The sequence below is a fragment of the Anastrepha ludens genome, chromosome 3 (assembly GCF_028408465.1).
Source record: "Anastrepha ludens isolate Willacy chromosome 3, idAnaLude1.1, whole genome shotgun sequence".
In the NCBI taxonomy this organism is placed as follows: Eukaryota; Metazoa; Arthropoda; class Insecta; order Diptera; family Tephritidae; genus Anastrepha; species Anastrepha ludens.
Window position 1 is genome coordinate 5,799,875 of NC_071499.1, and position 23,870 is coordinate 5,823,744.

The window sequence follows — 23,870 nt, forward strand, 5'->3', positions numbered from 1 at the left end:
TTCATAAAGGCGGACTCCAGTTTAATAGCCTATTGCACCTTAAAAAAGCTATTCAAGAGAAATGGGCAAAAATTGATTTTAGTTTCTGTCACTCGTAAATTCGAAACCACGACGGCTAGTATCAGTTATCATAAATAACGGAGGGCATACAAATATAAAACATACAACATAAATATTATTTTTTAATTTAATATTAGTTTTGTCCGATATATGTATCTATCTCCGTTTTACGCCCTTGAAAATTATTAAATTTTTGCAAAAAAAGGCCAAAGTAAATCCTTTAGCATGTTTTATTCTTACGTTTGTTTTCTTCCCTTATGTCGAAAGGTAAACAGATTTAACCTCTGATTATTTTATTACAACACACGTTTTTGTTCAGCGTCCCATATAGCAATTATTATTTCCCAATTCGAATAAATAGCAATGCGAGTTATATTACATTAAAAAAAATCTTTATTTTATTTTAATTCAAATTTACATTTACTTAACCTTAATCTTGTCAACATTACCTACGCGACTTGGACATCCTCGCTTTCATTATCCATACTCCATCCCTGATCTTGCATACTCAAATATCCAAGTCGCATCACATTGTGATGTGGCGTCTGGACTGTGACTGTATGTTAACTCATCAAAAACTTTAGAAGATCTCTGATTTCCACTCATTGCAGGATTGCTTACCTCCAGAGATTTTCCATTCATCTCCGACTAGATAGAGCAGCACTGCGGCACTTAAGGTTCAAAATCGTCTCTTCCTCAACTTGACAGCTTCTGCATAATTCATGTGTATGCACGCCTAGCCTCGGGCCGTGAGTGTCTATTAACAGAAATGAATGTGCTAAGATTTTACTTAGTTTAGCTCAGCAGGAACTTTGTGCGTTAAACACTAAAATAGCGGATTATTCTCAATTATATTGGGTATGGGAATTAGTTTCCGTCCTTTCTTAGCCAAAGTTACAAATTATTTAAACAATTAAATAATAAATGATATTAAAGTATGTGCCATTGGAAGCTACAACTTTACTCCATCTTTCAGGCATTCGAGTTCTTTTGACTTGGTCCATTCATTGAGCCAGTTTGCGTTAGCGAATACGGCGGGTGGGGCAAGATTTCCCAATTCAGTCCCTCTAAATATTTCTGGACCGATTTAGCAACGTGTGGATTGGCGTTGTCATGCAGCAAAATCAGTTTGTCATGTCTACCAGCCCATTCCGGCCGTTTTTCTTTGAGAGCTCGATACTAACGTATTAGCTGCAGTCGGTAACGATCGCCAGTGATAGTTCCAGACGGTTTAAGGAGTTCATAATAAATGATACCCTTCTGATCTCACCAGATGCACAACATAACCTTTGAAACACGAATATTTTTATTTTCGCTGTCGATGGACCTGGTTCACCTGGCAGGCTCCAACATTTTCGATGCTTAGAGTTATCATAATAGATCCATTTTTATCGCCAGTGACGATGCGATGCAGAAAACCTTTTCTTCTCTACCGTTCAAGAAGCATCTCACACGTCACCAAACGTCTCTCGATATCCTTCTCCTTCAATTGAACTGGCACCCAGTTGCCTGTTTTCTGGACCATTTCCATCGTGTGCAAACGTTTACCGACGGTTTATCTGCCAACATCCAACTCTTTAGACATAGCATCAAGGGTTCGACATGCGTCTTCATCCAATAATTTTGTAGTTCAGTATCTTCGAATTTTCGAAATTTCGGTGCCCCTTCGCGATCTTTATCACTCACGTCGATATTGCCACTTTGGAAGTGTCGAAACCACTCTTAACAAGTTGTATTTGATGGAGCGTGATTACCGTAGATATTGATCAATATACTACATGTCTTAGCTGCTCTTTTCTTTAAAATGTAATAATGAAGCATGACTTCCCGCAAATTCTGTTTCTTCGGGACGTATGTAGACATTCTTGATGTCAGATAAAAAAGTATATTTACGCTTCAAACGAATGTCAACTACTGCGATCGAGACCTTCCACATACACCTTCAAATCACCAGTATATTACTAGAGCGAACACAAAAGGAGTATCAGCAGTGATACCTCTTTTCCGAGGGCGGAAACTTATTCCCATACATATATATATTCCCCATATATATATATATATATATATAATTGGCGCGTACACCCTTTTTGTGTGTTTGACCGAGCTCCTCCTCCTATTTGTGGTGTGCGTCTTGATGTTGTTCCACAAATGGAGGGACCTACAGTTTTAAGCCGACTCCGAACGGCAGATATTTTTTATGAGTAGCTTTTTCATGGCAGAAATACACTCGGAGGTTTGCCATTGCCTGCCGAGGGGCGACCGCCAAAAAAAAAAAACTTTTTCTTAATTTTGATCTTTCGCCGAGATTCGAACCGACGTTCTCTCTCTGAATTCCGAATGGCAGTCACGCACCAACTCATTCGGCCACGGCGGCCGCCTTATTCCCATACCCAATATAAAAACCCAGTTCAAGCCAGGTCAATGCCAGGATCTTTTGCACTCTCCGAGTAAGCGATGTACGAAAGTCAATGCCAAATACATAATTTGTTGAATTGCGCTTACCTCCGAAGCAGTCGATATCGATTTATTGGCTAACAAAACTAAGTTACAGTTTTTTACTGAACAAAAATCAAAATTTTAATTACCTGAATGCTTTTTTTTTTCTAAAACTTGAATTTGGCAATTAATCTTGTTTTAGCATTACGTACAATATTATTATTTTTTAGTCCGCTGGCTTTTTTAATAAAAAAATGAGCTTTGTAACTTTGAATTTCGCATTTAATTTATTTATTTTCTTTTTCTTTTTTAACAGTATTCTCTAACATAAGGTATTGCACGCAGGTATTTTTATATTGCGGTGCAAAGGCGCTTAATAAGATTTTCATCATTGCTCTGTACCAAAATGCATGCGGTTCAAAAATCAATTTTTTATCATTCTCGGAATATGTTATATTTTTTACTGAAGTTCTTGTCGTTTAGCTCAGTAAGTTAAATTTGTTGAGCACTGCTGAATTAAAATACTAAAATTAAATTTAAAATGCTTTATAATGCTGATTTTACCTTATATGACATAGACCCATGGTCAAAATAATAAATACACGATGTTTTGAATAGTTTTGCTTACTATTATTATTATTTTTTTGTTTAACTTTTTATAAAAATATTGTTCATTTTACAATAAACAAAAGTTTAAAACTTTGTAAAAGATCTATAAAAAATTGACAAATTTTCATGAAGATTTCAACTAGATTTCAAACTAAAAGGCAACCAAGTTTTATAGCACATAAAATTTTAATAGAGTGCAAATTTGATTTGGCTTGAAATTCTCATTGATTTCAGGAAAAAATTCCCCCTTGACGATGTAGTGCATTTTCTTCATATACCGAATGCATGAAATTTTTTATTATGGAGGCGCAAAAAAAAAAAGTAGTCGTGTATTTATTATTTTGACCGCGAGTGTATATCATATGAATGGATATAGTTCGATTACATGTACCATTTCTAAAAATACTCTACTATATTGTACTACACTACAGTAAACATTTAAGGATTATTGAGTGAAAAGCACATTCTGAAAAATACACATTCAATTGTGTGTACGTAATGCATAATTCCTCTTCCTCATTATTTTCGCATATCTTTTACGCGCACAAACTATCGCCTCTTATTGACTCGTTCAATGTATTTCGTTTTATTTAACGCACGATTTCCGGCATTTGGATCCATCATGCGCTTCCAATCTGTTTGACCAACAACAAAACCGATCGCACGCATCTTTTCCTGTGCACGCTTCTCCTCGATATCCGCCCATCGTACCTGGATAAATAAAATAATTTTTGTCAAATCAGTTTACGATACATTACGATACATACATACATTTTACAAGAAAAATAATTAATATACGTACGCGTTTCTTTCCGTTTGCATTAGTTTTTGGGGGCTCCCAATCGTCTATCTGCAGGTAATCTTCCATTGTTGCCGCCTTACGCTTTTGCATCAATTTATTTGTACCATCCAAACGGGCTGTATTAAGATAAAAGGCAAAGGTAATTAATTCAGATCCACAAACCTATCCGTTTCTTATTGGAAATCCATTTGTAAAGAGTTAAGCACAAAAGTAGCAAAATTAGTTGAATTAAGTTGGCCCATATGTATGGAAATTTTGGGGTTAATTGCATCATAGAGTTTTACAGTTAGAATTAGAAATCAGTTTTCGCTTAGTTTAGCTAAATATTATATCATCGATTAAATGCCAATTACGGTTATATTTTCCGCAATTGACAACTGTGGACAACCTTTTCAGCTAAAAGGTGGGCAGACACTCGGTTCTACGTAACCGGAACGACCTGGATTTATATCCGGCGAAGGACTGTAACTTCAGCTGCATTCCCCATAGATGTAAGTGGAATGTTTATGATGCTACAACAACAACAGTTATAATTAAACATATATATATACAGGGTGACACAAAATTAATCATCCAACTTTGTGGGTGTCCGCCCGCCGTAGTTGAATGGGTTGGCTAGTGCGTCACTACCATTCGAAAGTGCGTAGATTCGAGACTCCGTGCATGAAACACCAAATGAAAGAAAAAGTTTCTTGTATGATAATAGTGCTCGGCCCGCGGTAGCCTATGGCAAACCTCCAAGTGTATTTCTGTTATGAAAAGGAGGAGCTCGGGCAAACACCCAAAAACGGTGTAAGCGTCAATTTATATATTAGTTTGGGGAAAAATAAATCCATTATTTTCTCGGTAGATGGCTGTAGTGACCGAAGTCTCATAAAGTATCGATTAAACAATTTAAAAGTTGATGCTCGTTGTCAAGGTGTCATTTCACACTAAAAAAATTATTTTGCTTTTTAGGTACATTTTAAAGTTTTTCTTTGATAAAGGCGAGAACGCAACCCAGGGCGCTGAAATTGTGAAGGGTGTTTATAGCGCCGATACTGCAACAGCTAATTTCGTGCAATTTTGGTTTCGTCGATTTCGTTCATTCATTTTCATGTAAAAGAAAATATCGATAATGTCAATAAAAACAGAGAAATAGTCCAAGTTGACCGGAAAGTTAGTAGTCGTAGCATTACCTAGGAGCTAAAGATCTACCATAAAACTGTTTCAAACCATTTGCAAAAAATATTACGCAAAAATAATGGATTTTCCCCTACCTTATAAATACAGTCAACGTCAACAGAAAGTAACGGTTTTTGATCAGTTTTGACCTTTTATTTATTTACTTTTTAATTTCAATTATTCTTTTATACAAATATATACTACAACAAAAACCTTATAAAGCAAAGTTTCGAACTTTGTATAAAATTTGTAAAAATTCGGCAAATTTTCATCAAAATTTCCATCTTTCTACTCACAATTTTTAGAAAAATTTTGGTTATGCAGTTTTATAGATCATTGAATTTTCGTACAGTAAATCACACTTATTTTCGAGAATTTTTTTTTTGTGGCGGTCTTGAATATTTTCTTTATTTAAAGCCACTCCATATTTTTTTAAATGGAAGAAAACACCCAACACCGTTCGCAGAAAAAACTGCCAAAAATCCACGCAATATTTGAACCACTTGAAACTTGCAATTTATTCAACTTGCACTAAAATGCAATCATCTATAAAACTGCATATACAGTAGAATCGTGATAGTCCGACATTTCTTAATCCGACACGTTCGGTAATCCGACAACCTCATAACGTCTATGGATGCAATTGGCATTATTTTATTTTGATCAGTCGTAGCAGAGCAGCAGAGGGGGATTGTGTTTTGTTTCCCGGTCACAACGTATTTGTCATTGAATTTGAACGACGCCAGTTCTCTCGCGATTTCTGACGGTGTTGATGTGATTTTTTTTTCTGTCTTTTCGTGTCATTAAATGGAACCTTCGGTAGTCCGGAATATCTGATAATCCGACAACGAGTCGGTTCCGTATGTGTCGGACTATCACGATTGGACTGTACAAAATTTTTCCAAAAATTCTGAGTAAAAAGTTTGAAGACTTTCGTTTCATTAGAAATGGTCACCATTTGCTTTTACACAAGCCTTCAAATCTTTAGCTATTGCAGCACGCACGGTTTCCATGGATGTTGACGTCGCTGCTCGAACCAAAGATTGTTTGAGACTCTCCAAATTGCTGTGAGATCTTCAACAGGGTATGTTCTCCAATTCTGACCACAAACTGTAGTCCAATGGATTCAAGTTTTAGCATAGATTTTGACGTTTTGTTTATCGAAAACGTCTTCAACAGTAAAAATTGTCCCATCTATGAAAATAATAATTTCATGTCCGTTGACCGCGTGCCACGGAAGAAGTTGCTTGCATCTGTTGAGTCTAATTTTCTTCAAGCGCATTGTCAAAAGATGACCAGTTGACATGGAACTGGTCGACACATTCATTGCACTGGACATGGTTTTCTGCTGTCTAAGCATTTCTGCGCATTTTTTCGCGAACGGCTTTTAGGACTGCACTAGTTTGAACCACCCGAGGATGACTACTTCTTTTTCTGTCTGACACTTCAGACATTTGGAAAAGACACTGATCGTGTGGTAAACAAGCATTCTCGAAACAGTAAGTTCCAACAGAGCCACAGGAGACACAGAATCCTGGGCTCTTACCCACTAGAGGAGGAAGACCCCTCCTAAGGAGCTGGTTCGATTCCTCGGTATACTACATAATTATAATTAAGTAATTAGGCGCGTATCCTGGTCGCAGTGCATAAAGGCCTTAGCCTAACCCGTGCAACCATTACCACTACCATAATTTATGAGTAGACAATGCATACGAACAAAAGCAAAAATAACGGAACTTTTTTCCGCGAATTTGTTCTTGCCGTATGCATTGTAAAATTTGTCACAAAGTTTATGGCAGGACGAAGTAGCGACGTTGGACTAATTCACTTGATAAAACAAAGAATCGTTCGGCAGATATATTATATAAGGGAAATTTAAAAAAAATGTAACGCAGCCATACACTGAGGAATATGCCATTTGGAGTTGAGGACATGGCGTGGCCTACTTAGCCACCTGACCTCTACCCTATTGAAAATCTATGTACGGATAGAAAAAAAAAGAGTGTTGCCGATCGTAGATCATCAAACTTCACAGATCTATGGAACACAGTCTTGGAGACATGGAAGAGAATTCTACAGAAAGGGTGTCGTGATCTCAGCGATGCCATGCCACGCAGATGCGGAGCAGTAATAAAAAATCGTGGTTTTTCAACGAAATATTAGGAAAACTAACGCGAATAAAAATAAAATAAATAATTGGCGCGTACATTTCTGTTAGGTGTTTGGCCGAGCTACTCCTCCTATTTGTAATGTGCGTCTTAATGTTGTTCCACAAATGGAGAGACGTGCAGTTTTAAGCCGACTCCGAACACCAAATGGTTTCTATGAGGAGCTTTTTCATGGCTAAAATACACTCGGAGGTTTGCCATTGCCTGGCGGGGGGCGTCAACTTTAGAAACACCTTTTCTAATATTATTTGATTTTCATGCATGAAGTAATGGTAATCATGCAACAACGATTCGGGTACGGCGGCCGCCCGACGCAAATAACTAATAAAAATTAGTTTAATATTGTTTTATTATTTGATTTATGGAGTTTTGTGTTACACTCCTGTTATTTTGAAAAGTGGATTATTGAGTTTTTGTATTCAAATATATGTTTTTCCTATTTTTCTTACAGGGTTTGATTGAAAAGTAATGATCCTTCCCGCGCGGAGCGTCTGCCAAGTGATCAACCGAATCGGCTGATGGGGGAAAATGATCGTTGGGAGTTCCCCTTCCACTAGAAACCGGTGTCATTCCTATTATTTTGAACACAACTGTACATACCCAATAAGTTGATAGAGTGATTCAGGTTTGCACTCAAACTCTCGCAAGGCTGACAAATTAAAATTTCTTTCACGTTTATATGTCACAACTCAATTACTTCCTAAATCATGCGAAATTGTAATGTTGCCGACATGTTCAGTTTTATATATATATCTTATATATATATAATTGAAGCGTAAACCCTTTTTGGGTGTTTGGCCGAACTCCTTCTCCTATTTGTGGCGTGAGTCTTGATGTTGTTCCACAAATGGAGGGACCTACACTTTCGAGCCGATTCCGAACGGTAGATATTTTTTATGAGAAGCTTTTTCATGACAGAAATACACTCGGAGGTTTGCCATTACCTGCCGAGGGGCAACCGCTATTAGAAACAACTTTGCCATTCGGCAAACATTAATGGATACACCTTTCTGCACGAGGGTTTAGATTCATATATATTTTTAGAAATGTTTGTACTTTTGGCCAACTTAATATATTCTATATGCATATATGGATTAACTTATTATTTTATTTTTTATCTAGTAAACACTTACCTAAGTTCTCAGATGAGGTATCATTTTCCCATTTGCTCTTTAAGAATCCAAACTGTTTTGAAAATGTTGGTATGTATAAAATAATGTTAAAATCAAAAATAGTTAATTTAGATACGAACTCTTTGAAAAGAGGATAAATATCACTGGAACAACTTTTAACAAAGCTGTTTTCGCTTTTATCTTATGTATAAAAGAAGCAATAAAATAAAAAGCATTTAGAAACAGCAATAAAAATTGGCATACAATCTGCGGTGTTACGTTTAGTAAAGTACACCAAAAATATCGAGGGGAGTCAATAGTCATAAATGGATAGTGACGGCAATAATAGTAAGGAAGAGTTATAAAATATGGGCCCTGAGCTATTGAGAATCGTTCGCAATTTCATGTAGCGTATTTACAATGCTGTCGATGTAGGTATGTAGGTACATATTTTTAAATCAAATCGCTCGTTATCAACTTACACTAGCCATAGTATCAGCAGCTTCATTGCTATCTTCAGTTTCATTATCCGCCTGCGGCTGCGTTAAATTACTATCATCCGGCACATCGCCATTGCTGTTATTATCCTGCAATGAAAACATTCGGGGCCATGAAATAATGCAATTCCATTTGCGTTTCTAAATACGCTTAATTCGGATACCTTAAATCAATGGTTGTATATTCATCAAGTCGTAGAACTTATTCCTCTAATACAAAATATAATTGTGGTATAAACGCATTTAATAAACAAGTTGCATAGTGTTCTTATTTCATAAACATTAGTTTTTCTTTGTTTGCACATAGTAGGAAAGCGTTTATGCTTCTGTAAAATTTGATTTTTTTTTTTCAAGAGAATGCAGCAGTTTTCAAGTTGTTCATGATTATAAAATCAGTTTCGACCAATACATTAATTAATATATAGTTGTACATATGTTGATAGTATGTCAGAATACATTAATACTCTAGCATATTTAAATTTTTCTAAAGGGGTCATATGGAGGGTAAAAATCAAAGATTTAATTACACTAAATAACTAAAATTACACAGAGCACTTAATACTAGTAATCAAAAGCTTTTTGCTATTCATTTCAGTTATGGAGAGGGTAGGAAGTTGTGAAGTGTACTAAGGGACTGGGGCTGGCCACTTCACTTTTTCGGGAAAGTAGCTCCTATTACCTTAGCTCAGATTACTGTTTACGTTTTATTAAACGGTAAGCAATTCCAATCGATGAAACGGTACAGACTTTATTTCACAATATTTAATCCAAATTATTCTTTCCTTTGTTAATATTTATTTTCCAACCATTCATATGTAAACCGGCTGAAATTCTCAGCGTAAACGTACAAATGAATAGTACTTCAAAATGAACTTGTTTACAGATAAACGTTTGTTGTTATTGTAACAGCATACAATGCTTCCCATACAAGTTGGGGGGGAATGCTGCTGTAGTGATAGCTGACTCAAGTTGACTATGACAGCAGCTACTGCTATGGCTGTTTGCATTATTTCAGCTGCTTTATATTTCTATTGATTTTTAAAGGCCTGCCAGAGATTATATATTAAGTCAAATGTAAACACGATCGATCTAACCATTAGCTGCTTAGTGCGGAGAGCGAGTCCTCAAGCACATGTAATTATATTTCTTCTTAAAAATCAATAGAAAGATGAATAGAAGAAGTATAATTTTTCGCATGTCTTTACAAAGAAGTTTGGGAGCCTACAATAGTGGGCGCGTTTTACAAAGGTCAAAGGGGGCAAAGTTCATGTGTTTTATATAGAATTTTATTGTACATCAAGTATTTCAGGACTGAGTGTTTTTAGGTAATTGAATATTCGAAAGCTTTTTACTGTACAGGTGAGGGTGGGGACATATACTGACCCGCTGAATTGATGAAGAGTTTTAAAGTTAATTAATTATTTTACAATAATTTCTGCATATTCATAAATACTTGTTTACATAGAGCAATGCATTTGCATTTGCTTTCAAATATGAATAACTAATCTCGTTTTACGAAACTGTTGCATCTTATAGAAAAATCTTAAGTCCATAAATGTATGTAGATTTGCAGAATGAAAAAGTTTATAGGGATCAGATGAAATATAAGGAGTTGTAACTATTTACCATCACCATATCCTCTGCATCCTCCATTTCAACCAGGTTCTCCAGCAAGGATGCCACGTCCAGTTTAATGTAGTGAAACGGTGTTGGCTTCCAAGTGTTAATGATTGCCTTAATATCCTTTTCAGATCTGTCGTGTGTGTTGCGATCCAAGCAGGTCTCCAAATCACACAGCAAGTCAACAATATAAGGCTATAGTGCAATTAATTAAAGATAAAAAAGAGCAAAGCAAAGCAGAATATGCAACATTGTTAGGTAATTTCATTCCCAATTTATGCCAATATGCCAAAAAATGCTTACCATAAAACCAGAATCTTTCGAGTGACAATAAAACTCATTTAAAGTGCGCAACGAATTGTTATTGCAGTCGATTATGATAAAATCGTATAAATTATCTGAAATTGTTTTCTTAAAAGATTTTATCAAATATTGCATGTATGTCTCCTCCATATCGGCGTCATATTCATACAGAACTTCTTTTTTCGGTATCTAAATAAATTAAAAGCACAACAATAACATTTTCTAGCAAATATAACAATTAAACATTTATTAAGCATTGGTATACAGAGATATCTGAAATGAATTTATGCCCGCTCAAGGCAGCTTAGCTTTTTCTTGCGACTCACCTTTTTGCCAGTTTTCGGGCAGCGCTCTTCATAATCGTTTTCAATTAGAAAATAATCATCGATACTCAAAACGCGTGGGTTACTACCACCCATTTCTATTTCCTTTTCTTTAATCAACTTCGCGACATGTGACTTTCCGCTGCCGGGAGGACCACGCAATATTACACAAACCTTTTTGGGTCGCGTTAAACGGCCCGGGTTGAGCAGTATTTCGTCGACGGTTATGGTATTTTTGTTTTCTATACTGGGAAATGACATTTGCACATGTCCACTTGGAATATTCGGAATGTTCTCATTAGCAGCCGCCGTTGAAGGGAAAAGCGAATGAGTCGGCTCAGTTGCATTGTGTTGTACTGAGCATATAAATGGTTTATTCGATGTGAGCATAGGTGGTGGTGGTGGTGCCGGGGAGTCATTGTCACGATTGTTTTCCAAATTGCTACAATATTAAACGGAATCAAATTATACATCAGGGGAACTGAAAAATTTTAAAATATAAATTTGAGCCCGATTCATTTGTTCGTGTTAATCGTTCGAATTGGAGCCAATATTTTCTTTTTTCGTGAATATGTACTCTGGCTGCTGTATAGAGACGAGATCTTCCATCATATACCATTTGCCGAACGATTTACTAAACAAATAACATTGAGCTCTAATGGGATCCTTTCTAGAGGCTGACTTACTCTTCATTGTCAGATATTTCTTCGAGTTCTTCGTTAGTTCCTTTCGGGGAACTTACATTGGAATTGATTCTTTCAGTTGGATTTGCAGTTTGATGTGAATTATCGTCCTCACTCTGTTAGGGATTAATCGTTTACTTTATCGAAATCTTATTCAGCTTTATTTGTTTGCTATATTTTTTGATTATGTAGTTTTTGTTTTTTGTATGTTTCATCCAAATAAAAAACAATTGGTACTCTTTTATTACCTTATTCTCAGTTTCAGTGTTTTCTTGCTGATACTCCGGAATAGGCGCTGCCGTTCCATTTGCACAATCATCTTGAGGTGCATTGCGATTTTGTTGAGCCGTAAAATTCTTCTTCTTTTTCTTATTTTTTTTCTTAGGATTGACAATCGAGGGCTTGTTGCCATATCTATTAATCCCGGGATTGGACAAATGTCCGTAGTCAAAAGTTTTTACTGGTTTAAATTCATCCGTAAAACTGAAGGCGTTCGTATTAAAGGGATTGGAAAGCGAACCACTAGCACTAGATCCCTTATGCCCGTAATCTATTACTTTCGGTCGGGAGACTGTGCTATTTTGATAATCTATTACTTGGACAGGTCGAAAGAAGTCATCTCCATAATCTCTGCTATTTCCGGGGCTGTTCAATTAATTTCGTATTTTGAAAATTTTAAAAATCATTAATGTAGGCTTGCAAACACTATCGTCATTTCCAGCTTAACTTGCAATATTTTTTTTTTATAATTTCTTCTTTATTTTTACAGTATAACTTGAAACATTGCCAACACACGAACCAAAATACGAACTGTCAAGCGCCATGTCTGAATGAAACTGTCTTTAAATCGACGAATTGGCTTAATGCAACAATTTCCATTCATAGGCGTTGCAGTTGCGCGATTATCTTTCAGTATTAAATATAAGTATGTAATGCAATATATGCATGACTCAATTACCGCTGAGAAACAGCTGCTTGTACATAACACTTTAATTCTCCAATGGACTTTAAAGTACGGGTATTTTGGGCCGCATACAAATATTCATTATTACATTTTTTCCATTTGCTTGGAAAATCTAATCTAAAAAACCACTCAGAGCCATTTTCACAGTGACGAATTAACCTGTGGATAACTTTAACTCAGATACACGTAAGTGAGTTAACCTACATATCGGTTCACATCGGCGCCGTTTTTTTATGTTAGTTCGAATTTTTTTTTAATCGGCCTTCGAAGTTTGCAGTCAAATGCCGATTTTCAGTATATTGTTTCATAAGTACCACAAAAATTTTCGAAATCAATTTTTTCAAAAATTGTAATTGTTGTACAGGTCTCTAGCAATAATTTGGCTTTTACAGATTGAAAAAATATCAATTATTCGACGAGTTATAGCCAAAAAACCATTTAAACAATTTTGCTCCGATTTCGAACTTCGAAGGCCGATTAAAAAAAAATTCGAACTAACATAAAAAACGGCGCGATACGGGTCTTCTAATTTCGCCTCTATTTTCACCCGCCACTCTCAGAATGGACCTAATTTTTGCTAACCTGAATTTGTTCCACAGTGTAACCGAAACAAGAAAAATAGCTTCTTTTCATAGTTTATTTTGCTTATTTTTACTAAAAATTCATTTTCCGAACATGAAACTGAATGTAAAAAAGTCAAATAACACTGTGAAACAAATTCAGGTTAGCAAAAATTAGGTCCATTCTGAGAGTGGCGGGTGAAAATAGAGGCGAAATTAGAAGACCCGTATCGCGCCGTTTTTTTATGTTAGTTCGATTTTTTTTTTAATCGGCCTTCGAAGTTTGCAGTCAAATGCCGATTTTCAGTATATTGTTTCATAAGTATCACAAAAATTTTCGAAATCAATTTTTTCAAAAATTGTAATTGTTGCACAGGTCTCTAGCAATAATTTGGCTTTTACAGATTGAAAAAATATCAATTAGTCGACGAGTTATAGCCAAAATACCATATAAACAATTTTACTCCGATTTCGAACTTCGAAGGCCGATTAAAAAAAAAATTCGAACTAACATAAAAAAACGGCGCGATACGGGTCTTCTAATTTCGCCTCTATTTTCACCCGCCACTCTCAGAATGGACCTAATTTTTGCTAACCTGAATTTGTTCCACAGTGTAATTAGAACCAAATAACTAAATATCTGAAAAAGACGTGCAACTTTTTTTCTCTAGAAATGGGAACACGAAACTAATTATTTTTTTATTGAATCTTTACAATTGCATTTTAATTCCAACAATCATTAATCACGATTAGTTAACCAAAGGTTAGCTCATGCATGTTGAGCAGTAAATCTTAAGTTAACTCGCTGGTGCGAAAATCAAAATCGATAATTAACTGGCGAATGTGAGTTAACTTGCCACTGCAAAAATGGACCTAATGAATGTTTTATCATTCATGCACCTTTTACGGTTTTTTCACAAAATTGGGTAGACTAAGGCTGGAAAATAGTTTGCCCTCATCTAAAGATTTCACATGTTAGAGGGGTACATAAAGGGTGGGTTAAAATGCACATATATAAAAACATATAGTATGTCAAGAATGAGTTTTGACATTGAAAATAAATTAAAGCTTTTTTTTTTAATTTCCTTTAAATGCTGTGAATAAATATGAAACAATACAAAAAAGAAATCAAAGATAAATAAAGAGGCCAATTTTTTGCTATTGAAATCGAAAAATTTAATTTATTTTCAATGTCAAAACTTATTCTTGACATACTGTGTATCGATACTGACGGCAAAGCCCTATATCCACAAAGTCCCAAAGTCATCCCTTTATTTGTTTGAATTTCCAGGGTATAAATCCAAGAACACTATTACAGAATAATGCCATCGTTTATAATTGATGTACTTGAGTATGGAAGGGAAACTTAGGAGCAGACATTTCACTAACTAATTTACAGCCTCATCCAATGTGGAGCTGAATAATTAATAACTTTTTCTATGGTGCGTATGTATATAAATACAAAAAAAGAAATTTTAATTAGGCACATAATTCCATGCACGGAGATTTTAAAATCAGTTAAATCATATATTTGATGTTACATATAATTAATTAGAGATTAATATAAGCAGGTTTATTCTATTTCATATAAGTTCGGACCATTTGTATAAAAATATGGCAAAGGAATACATAAATATCCGTTGTGATAGGGAGAAGAATCAGCTGGAAAATGGTACAAAAATATGTTTGACACAATCAATATCTGTTTCTGGCTCACGGAGCAAACATGAAAAATTAAGAGCGCCACCTATTTCTTCACAAACTTATCTATCGATAAATTGCATAGGGTTCACTTTTTCAGCTATGATTCGAAATAGTTTGGTCTTGGTGATATAATACTTTTTGAGAGTACATTAAGCATTTGTATTATAATCGGGTTTAAATGTTGTATTTATTGAAAATTAAAATCCAAAAATATTATTTAACTCAAAACATATTAACACTTCTTCAGACGTGGAATTAGCATTCCGCCGTGAGATGATGCTTTGCATTAATACGTTTATGAAATCATCCACCCTTTTACTTTACCTTTTTACAGTTATCTTCATCTTCGAAGACATATTCCATACATAATGGCGTAATTGGCTCTTTCAAATAAAAAATAATAATTTTATTAATAACTAACACACAACTTGCTTCATTACATTTCTACCCACCATTATTGGAAAACTCTGCATATTTAAACTCATAAATATTTTTTTTTTTCAAGTGCGTTCATAATGATTGAGGATAATGCATAAATAATCTATTTTCCCTCATATATTCGGCTAAACTTTCCATTACTACCACAATGTATTTGGATGAGGGCCGTTAGAAGGAGTAAAGACCCACCATTATAACTATGAAAGTTCTAACCTCCTAGGGTCGCTATAGAACATTCAGGAAAATCGTTCTTTTGACAGGACTTTATTTAATAAATTTTATTATATTATTATATTATTTCGTAAAAAACAAGCTTTAAATGAAATGCTCAACCAATAATGAGTGTTTATAAATGAATATCGTTGCTTTTCGGTGTTTGTATTTAAGTAAAAAAAAAGGGTGTGTAATAGGGCATTTTTTCAAGCTTACGCAAAAAATAAGCATTTATTTTTAACGTTAAATATTGCTATTAATTCTTAACGGTAATTTAAAAATAAAATAAGAAGTACTATAAATCAAAAGGCTGAGATATCGGCTACATTTGTAGGTGATAATTTTTAAATTATGTCCGCGCACTTGGACATTATATGCAAACCTTTCGTGGTAGTAATGGAAAGCCAACACGATTTCGCATTTCATTTCGCAATTCATTTACAAAATAAACACTGGAACTTTTACTATCTGCGAATGTGATCAAGTGAAAGTTGAGTTTATTAACCCCTTGGGTACATTTGACGTCTGAGACACATCATGCACTTGTTTGCCTGGGAGCGGTTGACGTGTCTAAGACGTAATTTGAGTTTAGACAATATTTAGCACACAAAATTCTATTCATTTCATCGTAGCTTCAATCAGTCCTAATAGAGGAGGCAGGTAGAGTATTTCGGTGAACATTATTTGTGATACTCCAACTTATTATGTCAGAAAAAAGAAATATATTTTATGATAGCGATTGTGGAGAACAGCAACAGAGAGTCAGAATTAAGAGTAAGTGAGTGAGGTATAGTTAGAGTTATTTGATGTTAAAGAATGAACGGTGTAGGGGGACGCGCAATAAGGCCGGCGGGCCAATTAAAAGGTCAAAAAAATCGATTTTTTTTTTCCTGAAATCAATAGCTTAGATATTCAAGAACATGAGACACAAATTTTCAGAGTTAAATTCCAAGTATTTGCAGAGCTACAGAGCCGAGCGTAGTGCGGCGTCGAGCAACCGTGCGCTTATTGTTGTACTTTGAAGCGCGTTTTCTCGGCTTTTCATTTTCACGATTTTACCTAATTTATGTACACGATTGCAAAAAAACTAAACGAGCTATCCATTTCATTCAAAATGCGTTTAAGCGACTTTTTTACCCAGTTGAAGAGTTTTTTTTTCCTTGAAAAACCACTTTTTTTTCTACCTTCCCCAAAAATTTTACGTGTTTCTCCCAATTTTCTTAGTTCACATCGAGGATAATTACATCAAAATTAATAATCTTTTTTTTTTTTTGTTTTCAGATGAAAATTGCAAGTTGTATCTTGTACAGAAGTTGGATACTTCAGTGGCAAGGCGCTCTGGGAATCTATTGATAACTCGGCTTACAATATATTGTTGGAGATTGTACAAATTTTTTTTTTTAGTTCAAATATATATTAAACTATCCCCAAAACTTCATTTGGCTAATTGTTTTTTTTTCTCATCCTACAACGCTTCGCGAAAACTACTGAATTTAGGACATCTAATTGGCCCGCCGGCCATAAGGACAAACTTAAATAATAAGTTCTGGTGTGTTTATTTTAATATATAAATATAAAATTTATATATAATTATAATAATGGGTATAACGAAATTTTTAATGAAAGTGACTTTGAGAAATCTGTATATGGATTGAAGAAATCTTGGAAAATACCACACTCTTCATAATTATTAGTAATTGGTTTTTTTGTTATAACTTGAATTTATTCCATTTCGTTTTGTTTTGTTTTTATTTATTTATTTTTGTGTTGCGATTCTATTTACCTCAAGTCATCTTAGTAGTAGGTAGTATACAGATGTCAGCAATATTTTAGAAATAAATGAATTCTTACGTAAAATGCACTGCTTTTACACACTACTCCAAGCAACCAAAAATTAAATCCGTTCCACAAGCAAATATTTTCTCTAATAAATCCGTACCCAAGGGGTTAAGTAACTACGACTCATTCATCATCTAATTAGCACAACAGTTTTGCCACTTCATCTGAGCTCATCAATCAGACAGATTTTAGTGAGCTTTTGACAAAACAACTGAAGACAGCTTAGCTCTTTGGTCCTGTTAAGCATTCAATTTATCGATTTTAATGCAATATTTAAATTAATAAACCCATGGATTACTGTTCTAAAGCCAAAAGCCGCTGAAGAGAAATAAGTTGTTTTGTTAAAAGTCCACAGATTTGTTTGGGTTTTACTAAGGCACATTAAACACGCAGCAGCAGTAAAGCAAACCAAAGGAGTAATGTATTTTGTTTTTGCTTTTGGTCCATAGAATGCCAAAATCTGCAAACAAAGATTGACAGTTTACAGTAGCTTAAGCAAAATTTCACAATTTAGAGACTAAATAAATACAAAAATAAAAATGGCAACCAACTGCTGCTAACTATTTAATGTACCTTGGGTTTATCTCATTTTCTTCCAGGTGTTATAAACAGCTTTTCATCTTATAAGTACTATATCCCATCCCCCAGTTTTATCCCCAACGTACGACGAGTGTATCTAAGGTATATTAAATATGTTTGCACAACAGTTACTTGTAACTGCATAATGGAATCGAGATGGACACGACATATGTAATGTACATGCACTTGTGGTCACATAATTAAGTCACTTGATCTGTTCACAATACTCGAAAAATATTGCATGCTCAATTTTTTCGTTAGTTTTTGTATAACAAAGACTTTATCAATCAAAGTTGCAAACTCTGTACAAAATACACAAAAATGTAACAAAATTAAAAGTTATCAACAAAATGCCTAATTTTTAAATTCAAATTTTTTAATTAAAATTTCTAGAGAACTTCTGGGTAGGGTAAGCTGATTTTACCTCATTAATTTTTTTTTAACTATTGAAAAATCTACAAAATGCCAGGGTATTACACTTTTTTTAATTTTTTCATCATGAAACTGTACTTGTATGTTCTGTTATTACGGCATTCGTATTCTGTTATTACGGAATTCATTCCAGCGTAACAGTGTATTTCGACATGGAACTGTACTTGTCTGTACCGTGACTACGGTACCTCCTTATTTTTATTTTTAGTGTTATATTTAGAATTGAGTTGATTTATTAAACATTTTCTTATTATTCTTTTTTAACCGATCGAGAAGCCATTTTTTGACTTGTAGTGTAAGTTCGAATGTCGCTCAAAAATCGAGTTGATTCTTAACAATTTTTTCGCATACGATGTTGAACACTTACTTCCATATTAAGATTTTCGAACATGCGCTTTTTATGGAAGAAAATTCTAAAAACTAATTCTACAAAATTTACGAAAAAATCTAACATGAAACCCATTGTGAATATTAAAAAAAAATCACTGCGCCAAAACTTTTTTTGACTAACTGTATGTTTCCCAGATCCGCTTCATCTACTAAATCAAAATTCGCTGAAAGAGATAAAAAAGCAATAAGTGTACCAGCTTTGTAAAGATTTTTAATCTTACTAAAGTTAAGTACTGTCAAAAAAACTGGTTATATAACCATCATATTTGTTGTCCGCAGTAGCAGCTTTTGCCGGAAGTTCGATACAGGTTTATATACAATATTTATATGGCTATTGCAGTTATATTACATAGGCCTCGTTTCTTGGATTTGTGTGTATGGTGGGTATCGATAACTTGATGAATGCATTTAGGAACTTCATAATAGGACATCTAGAAAATTAGCCAAGTATTTTTTTTTTTTTGGGTTATGACACATACAGTAAAGCGTATCTAAACCTATATTCGGTAATTAAATAAGTTTTCTTATTTTCTCTTTTAATAAATTTTCTAATACAGGTCAGGGAATCTGATAACAATAAGATAGCGTACCAACTTAAAAAAACAAGGAATTTGTTAGAATTAGAGCTGTATAAATTGTACGATTGGCATTTTTATTTTTTAATGGCCTTACTCTGATATCAAAATAAGCAGTTCATATGACTTGTAGTCAGCTATAGGCCGTGGTATCTATATGCAATTCTTTCTTCTAGACACCTTACTTCCACAAACCAACTAAACATACGAAATTTTCAATAGCTTTTCCAACAACTCCAATAAATACACAAATCATATGTTCAGCCTCCCAACAAAAAAAAAAATAATAAACGCATTCAAAGGAGAAATTATGTGTGTGCTAAATTAACTGCACCGTGGAAAAAATATATACAAACATATGATTATACGACTGGTATGAAACAAGTTATTTCGATTTGATAAAATAATTTATGTTAATTTAAACTCTTAAACAATTTTTCAAAAACTCTGAGTGATAAATGAACATATTTTATTATTCCAAATGAGAATAACTGAAATATTGTTTAGGGGAACTAGTCAATGAATAAATAGCCGTGGCGTCTTTATTTTAGTTTTATGCGATTTTAAGAAATTTCTTTCGATCTCATTTCAGTTTTTGGGGCGTAAACTATGATTAGGGTACATACAGATAAAATTTTTTATTTTTATAAATATAAAATGAGTACAAAATATTATGAAATCAAACTAAAATATCTTTACCACAGTTCACGTATACCCTAAAAGTACGTTCACATATGCAGTGATTAGCAATAAATCCACAAAAATGTATCTACGCTTTCACATAGGGGCAGATTAGCGGCAAAATTGACAATCAGCTGTCAAGACTGTTTTGAGGGATTTATTTAATTATTACTATTACAAATAGAAGCAATAGTTAAATATAAATAACAAAAAATTAAGGCAACAATACTCTTGCGAGATCCATTTTATAATAAGCAATAACAGGCCAAAGCGTCTATGGGCACACGCGTTTTTCTGCAATGCGAATGCATAATTAATAATATCTCACACAAAATTTATTACAATTAAGTCTACAAACCACTTTTCTTTGACGGCGTCCATTTTATTTAGTCTTTACTTTGACGTTTCTCCTTACATTCGTAATAAATTTTTTTTTATTGTTTTTGTTTTTTTGCGTTGTTTTAAAACACCGGGTTGTATGGAAAAAGGTATCTTTATATCGAAGATTATTTTATTAATATATTTCGGATTCCGGGAGACAGATTTTGTATTGGGTAATTTCGCTTTTTACTTACGGATTGGAAGTTCACCCCGAAAAAGTAGATAATCTAGTTGTATGTGAACTTTTTACAAACAAGAATTTTGATTAAACCAAAGCAAATTTTGAGTTAGTTATAAAGCCTTTAGTTTTGATGACTATCCAGAAATAGTAAGAAATGTGCTTATATATTGAGAAAAATGTGGGTTAATGGTCTAGGGTATGTGGCAACACGATTAATTGATTCAAATTTCGAATTTAATGTGTATGTAAGCATATATGTTAATATATAGGTATACATATATACACCCATAGTCAAAAGTGTTTATACGAGTACAAAAGCTGAAATTTCGCATAAATTCAAGCGCTTGCTTTAATGGGAAATATACCGTTGTTGTCTTTGAATTTGCACTAGTAATCTTTGTATACTCTAAATATTTCAACAACAACAACAACAACATTTTTCAATTTTTCAACCAAGGACTTTCTAGTAAACATTGTGAATACTTTCTTGTAAATACTTTTTACCATGGGTACTCGTATAAGTGTATCTGAAATAAAGTTTTCAAAACCACCTATCAAATATGCTCAAGAAGGTTTTTTTACAGAGGTTTTCAAGATTGTTTGGTTCAAAGTAGGAAAAACGGGCTATACCACGTCTCAAAACTTTTTATTACTCATATTTCTTTCCTTAACTTTATTAGTCACTCATATTAACATTTATACCTGTATGACGATTTTACTGTAATAGAGAGTGTAAGCATGACTTTGATGCTATTGACGATTCAATGAATTGTTCTCTGATTATTGGCATAGTACCTATATTTTTCTTTTCAAACAGAAGAAGAAAGATATCTAACAACGACAAAGGTAATTTACTCTGCCTGCAGCGAAAGGGAACATTTTCACCATTTGAACAGCTTTCACACAAAAAATTATGCTAAATTGCTAATAGGCTCGTTATTACATTTCACGTATCTTCCTCTTATACTGAAGATGGGCGTGATAATAGTTAATTAAAATATCTCCGATCATTATGCAAAGCGTGTATCAAACTTTTACCCGAGCTATCCACAGTTGTTACATAGAAAGAAGGAGAAAAGCGCAGACATACAATCTGGTACACATATACATATATATATATATTTTCCCGTGATTCCTAGGCGGTACATAGGGGCTCAACCATATACATATTTACACCATATACCATATCCATTTCGATTCCGTTGTACTATTAAATGGACAGTCATTATACCGTAGAGCACTAGAAGTATTTACGCACAGTTTCACCCAGTTTTAACCCTTTTGTATTGTATTTGTAAATAAATTAAAGCATTTAGGTTGATAAAATTTAAACTTTTATTCTATACCTTTTTAATAGGGTATGTAGTATGTATGTATGAAGGTTAATTTTATAAACTTTTATTTAATTAAATAGCGGTGAGGTCGTCAAAAGTTCCACCATACATTCGAATTTCGGCCTCAGCAACTTATCTACATACTCGGCTGTCACATCATGCTGACTTGCTGCACAATGTTCTGCAACAACAACAGCTACATGTACACATACCGGTGCATAAATTAAAGTTGTAAAGATGGCAACTAATTCACTGTATTTTGAAAACTCCGACACATTACATTTAAAAAACCAAAGTTGCTTAGCTAACAACTATCATTTCGAAATATGTATGTAATTCATAAATACGAGTATACAAGTAAGTATGTATATATTTGTTTTTGTTTTTTACTCTTCGTTTTTATCATATAAAACCAGCGGTTTTAGGCGATTATATAGTAGAGGTCTGCGAACAACTAGTTTCAACTGATTTTTTTTTTATATTTATGTAGATTTTCTGCTCTAATTGCGGTTGCCAGACTTGGAACTCCTCTGTCTTTTATTAAAAACTGGCTTCTTATTACCACCACTAATTGCATTTCAATTGTGGATTATTATTTGATAATGCATACGATTTGCAGATTGTTCACATTTTCGTTTCGCATACGATATGTAATTCGTGTTTGCAAGGGGCAATGAAAAGAGAAGGAATGGAATAGATATTCCAGTATTAACAGTTTTATAAAGGTGATTACACACTATTTTACTAAATTGAAAATGTGCATTGACACGCTACACTTAGATTTGTGAGACCGAAGAGAACGTTGCTTTGAAAGACAACGATTTATAATGGGGCTGGGAAGGCGGATTTTAAAATATGTATATTGGGGCATTGTAATGGAGTAATTATATTTGAGGTGGTGATAAAAATAAATTTTGGACTTTTTTTAAATAATTTGTTCAAACTATATGCGGTGCGCACATATCGCTCATTTGCTAAAAGAGTGTCATATTAAAAAAACACTAAAAAAATTTTTTTAATAAAATTTTTTTTTTAATTTAACTAAAATTTTTTTTTTTAATAAAAATTTGTTTTTAATTAAAAAGTTTTTTTTTATTATAACGATATCTTTTAAGAGTAATCATAAAATATGTGTAAAATTTTTTTTTCTAATTAAAATTTTTTTTATTATAACGATATCTTTTAAGAGTAATCATAAAATATGTGTATGTACTTACTTCTACTTAGGGAGGCATACTAGTTGGCAAACTTTAAAGTCCTTTTTCTCAAATTATTGATTTTTTAACTTGTGACGTTCTTCCAGCAAATCTGCGATATGTATGTATGTATTTCAAATCCCCATTTAAATTGCATCCGTTGTAGGTATAAGTGTAATATGAATGGCAATACCAGCGAGTATTCAACATTTTAGGCCTCTTCTATTCACCACTTCTATGCTCGCTATCTCTTTGCTCGGCTAACTTAACGAAAAATTTGCATGTCAAACCAACAACAAAGTTATCGAGCAGAATTGCCACTAGCGAACTGGTACAACTCACCATTTTATAGATAAATGTAATTTGAGGCAGCTGTATTTCAACGTTGCCAAGATAAGTTCATTTATACAAGTTGATTCATTTTCAGTTGTCACTTGCTAACGCGTGGCGAAAAGAAGAGGCCTATTATCCCTTACTGACGATAAAATTACAACGGCATTGCACTCGAATACTTACACCATACAACAAATTACTTCTTTTTACGCGCAGGAACCACTTCAAATATAAATATTTCATTTCAATGACTAAAGGTGCCTAAGCATTTCATATTTAAGATTGCATCTGAA

At 33.8% G+C, this 23,870-nt stretch overlaps 1 protein-coding gene across 1 annotated transcript in view; it reads right to left on the bottom strand.

Annotated features, from left to right (window-relative positions):
- Window positions 1–2,754: 2,754 nt before the first annotated feature.
- The window catches only part of LOC128856920 (putative uncharacterized protein DDB_G0282133), a 39,963-nt gene continuing 18,847 nt past the window's right edge, over window positions 2,755–23,870 (bottom strand). The window contains exons 3-11 of the mRNA XM_054092364.1: window positions 12,026–12,422; window positions 11,781–11,893; window positions 11,098–11,536; window positions 10,772–10,960; window positions 10,475–10,663; window positions 8,834–8,938; window positions 8,373–8,424; window positions 3,908–4,023; window positions 2,755–3,816 (exon numbers count right to left, since the gene is read on the bottom strand). Coding sequence (XP_053948339.1) covers window positions 3,655–3,816; window positions 3,908–4,023; window positions 8,373–8,424; window positions 8,834–8,938; window positions 10,475–10,663; window positions 10,772–10,960; window positions 11,098–11,536; window positions 11,781–11,893; window positions 12,026–12,422 — 1,762 coding nt within the window. The 3' untranslated portion in view covers window positions 2,755–3,654. The remainder of the gene's footprint in view (window positions 3,817–3,907; window positions 4,024–8,372; window positions 8,425–8,833; window positions 8,939–10,474; window positions 10,664–10,771; window positions 10,961–11,097; window positions 11,537–11,780; window positions 11,894–12,025; window positions 12,423–23,870) is intronic.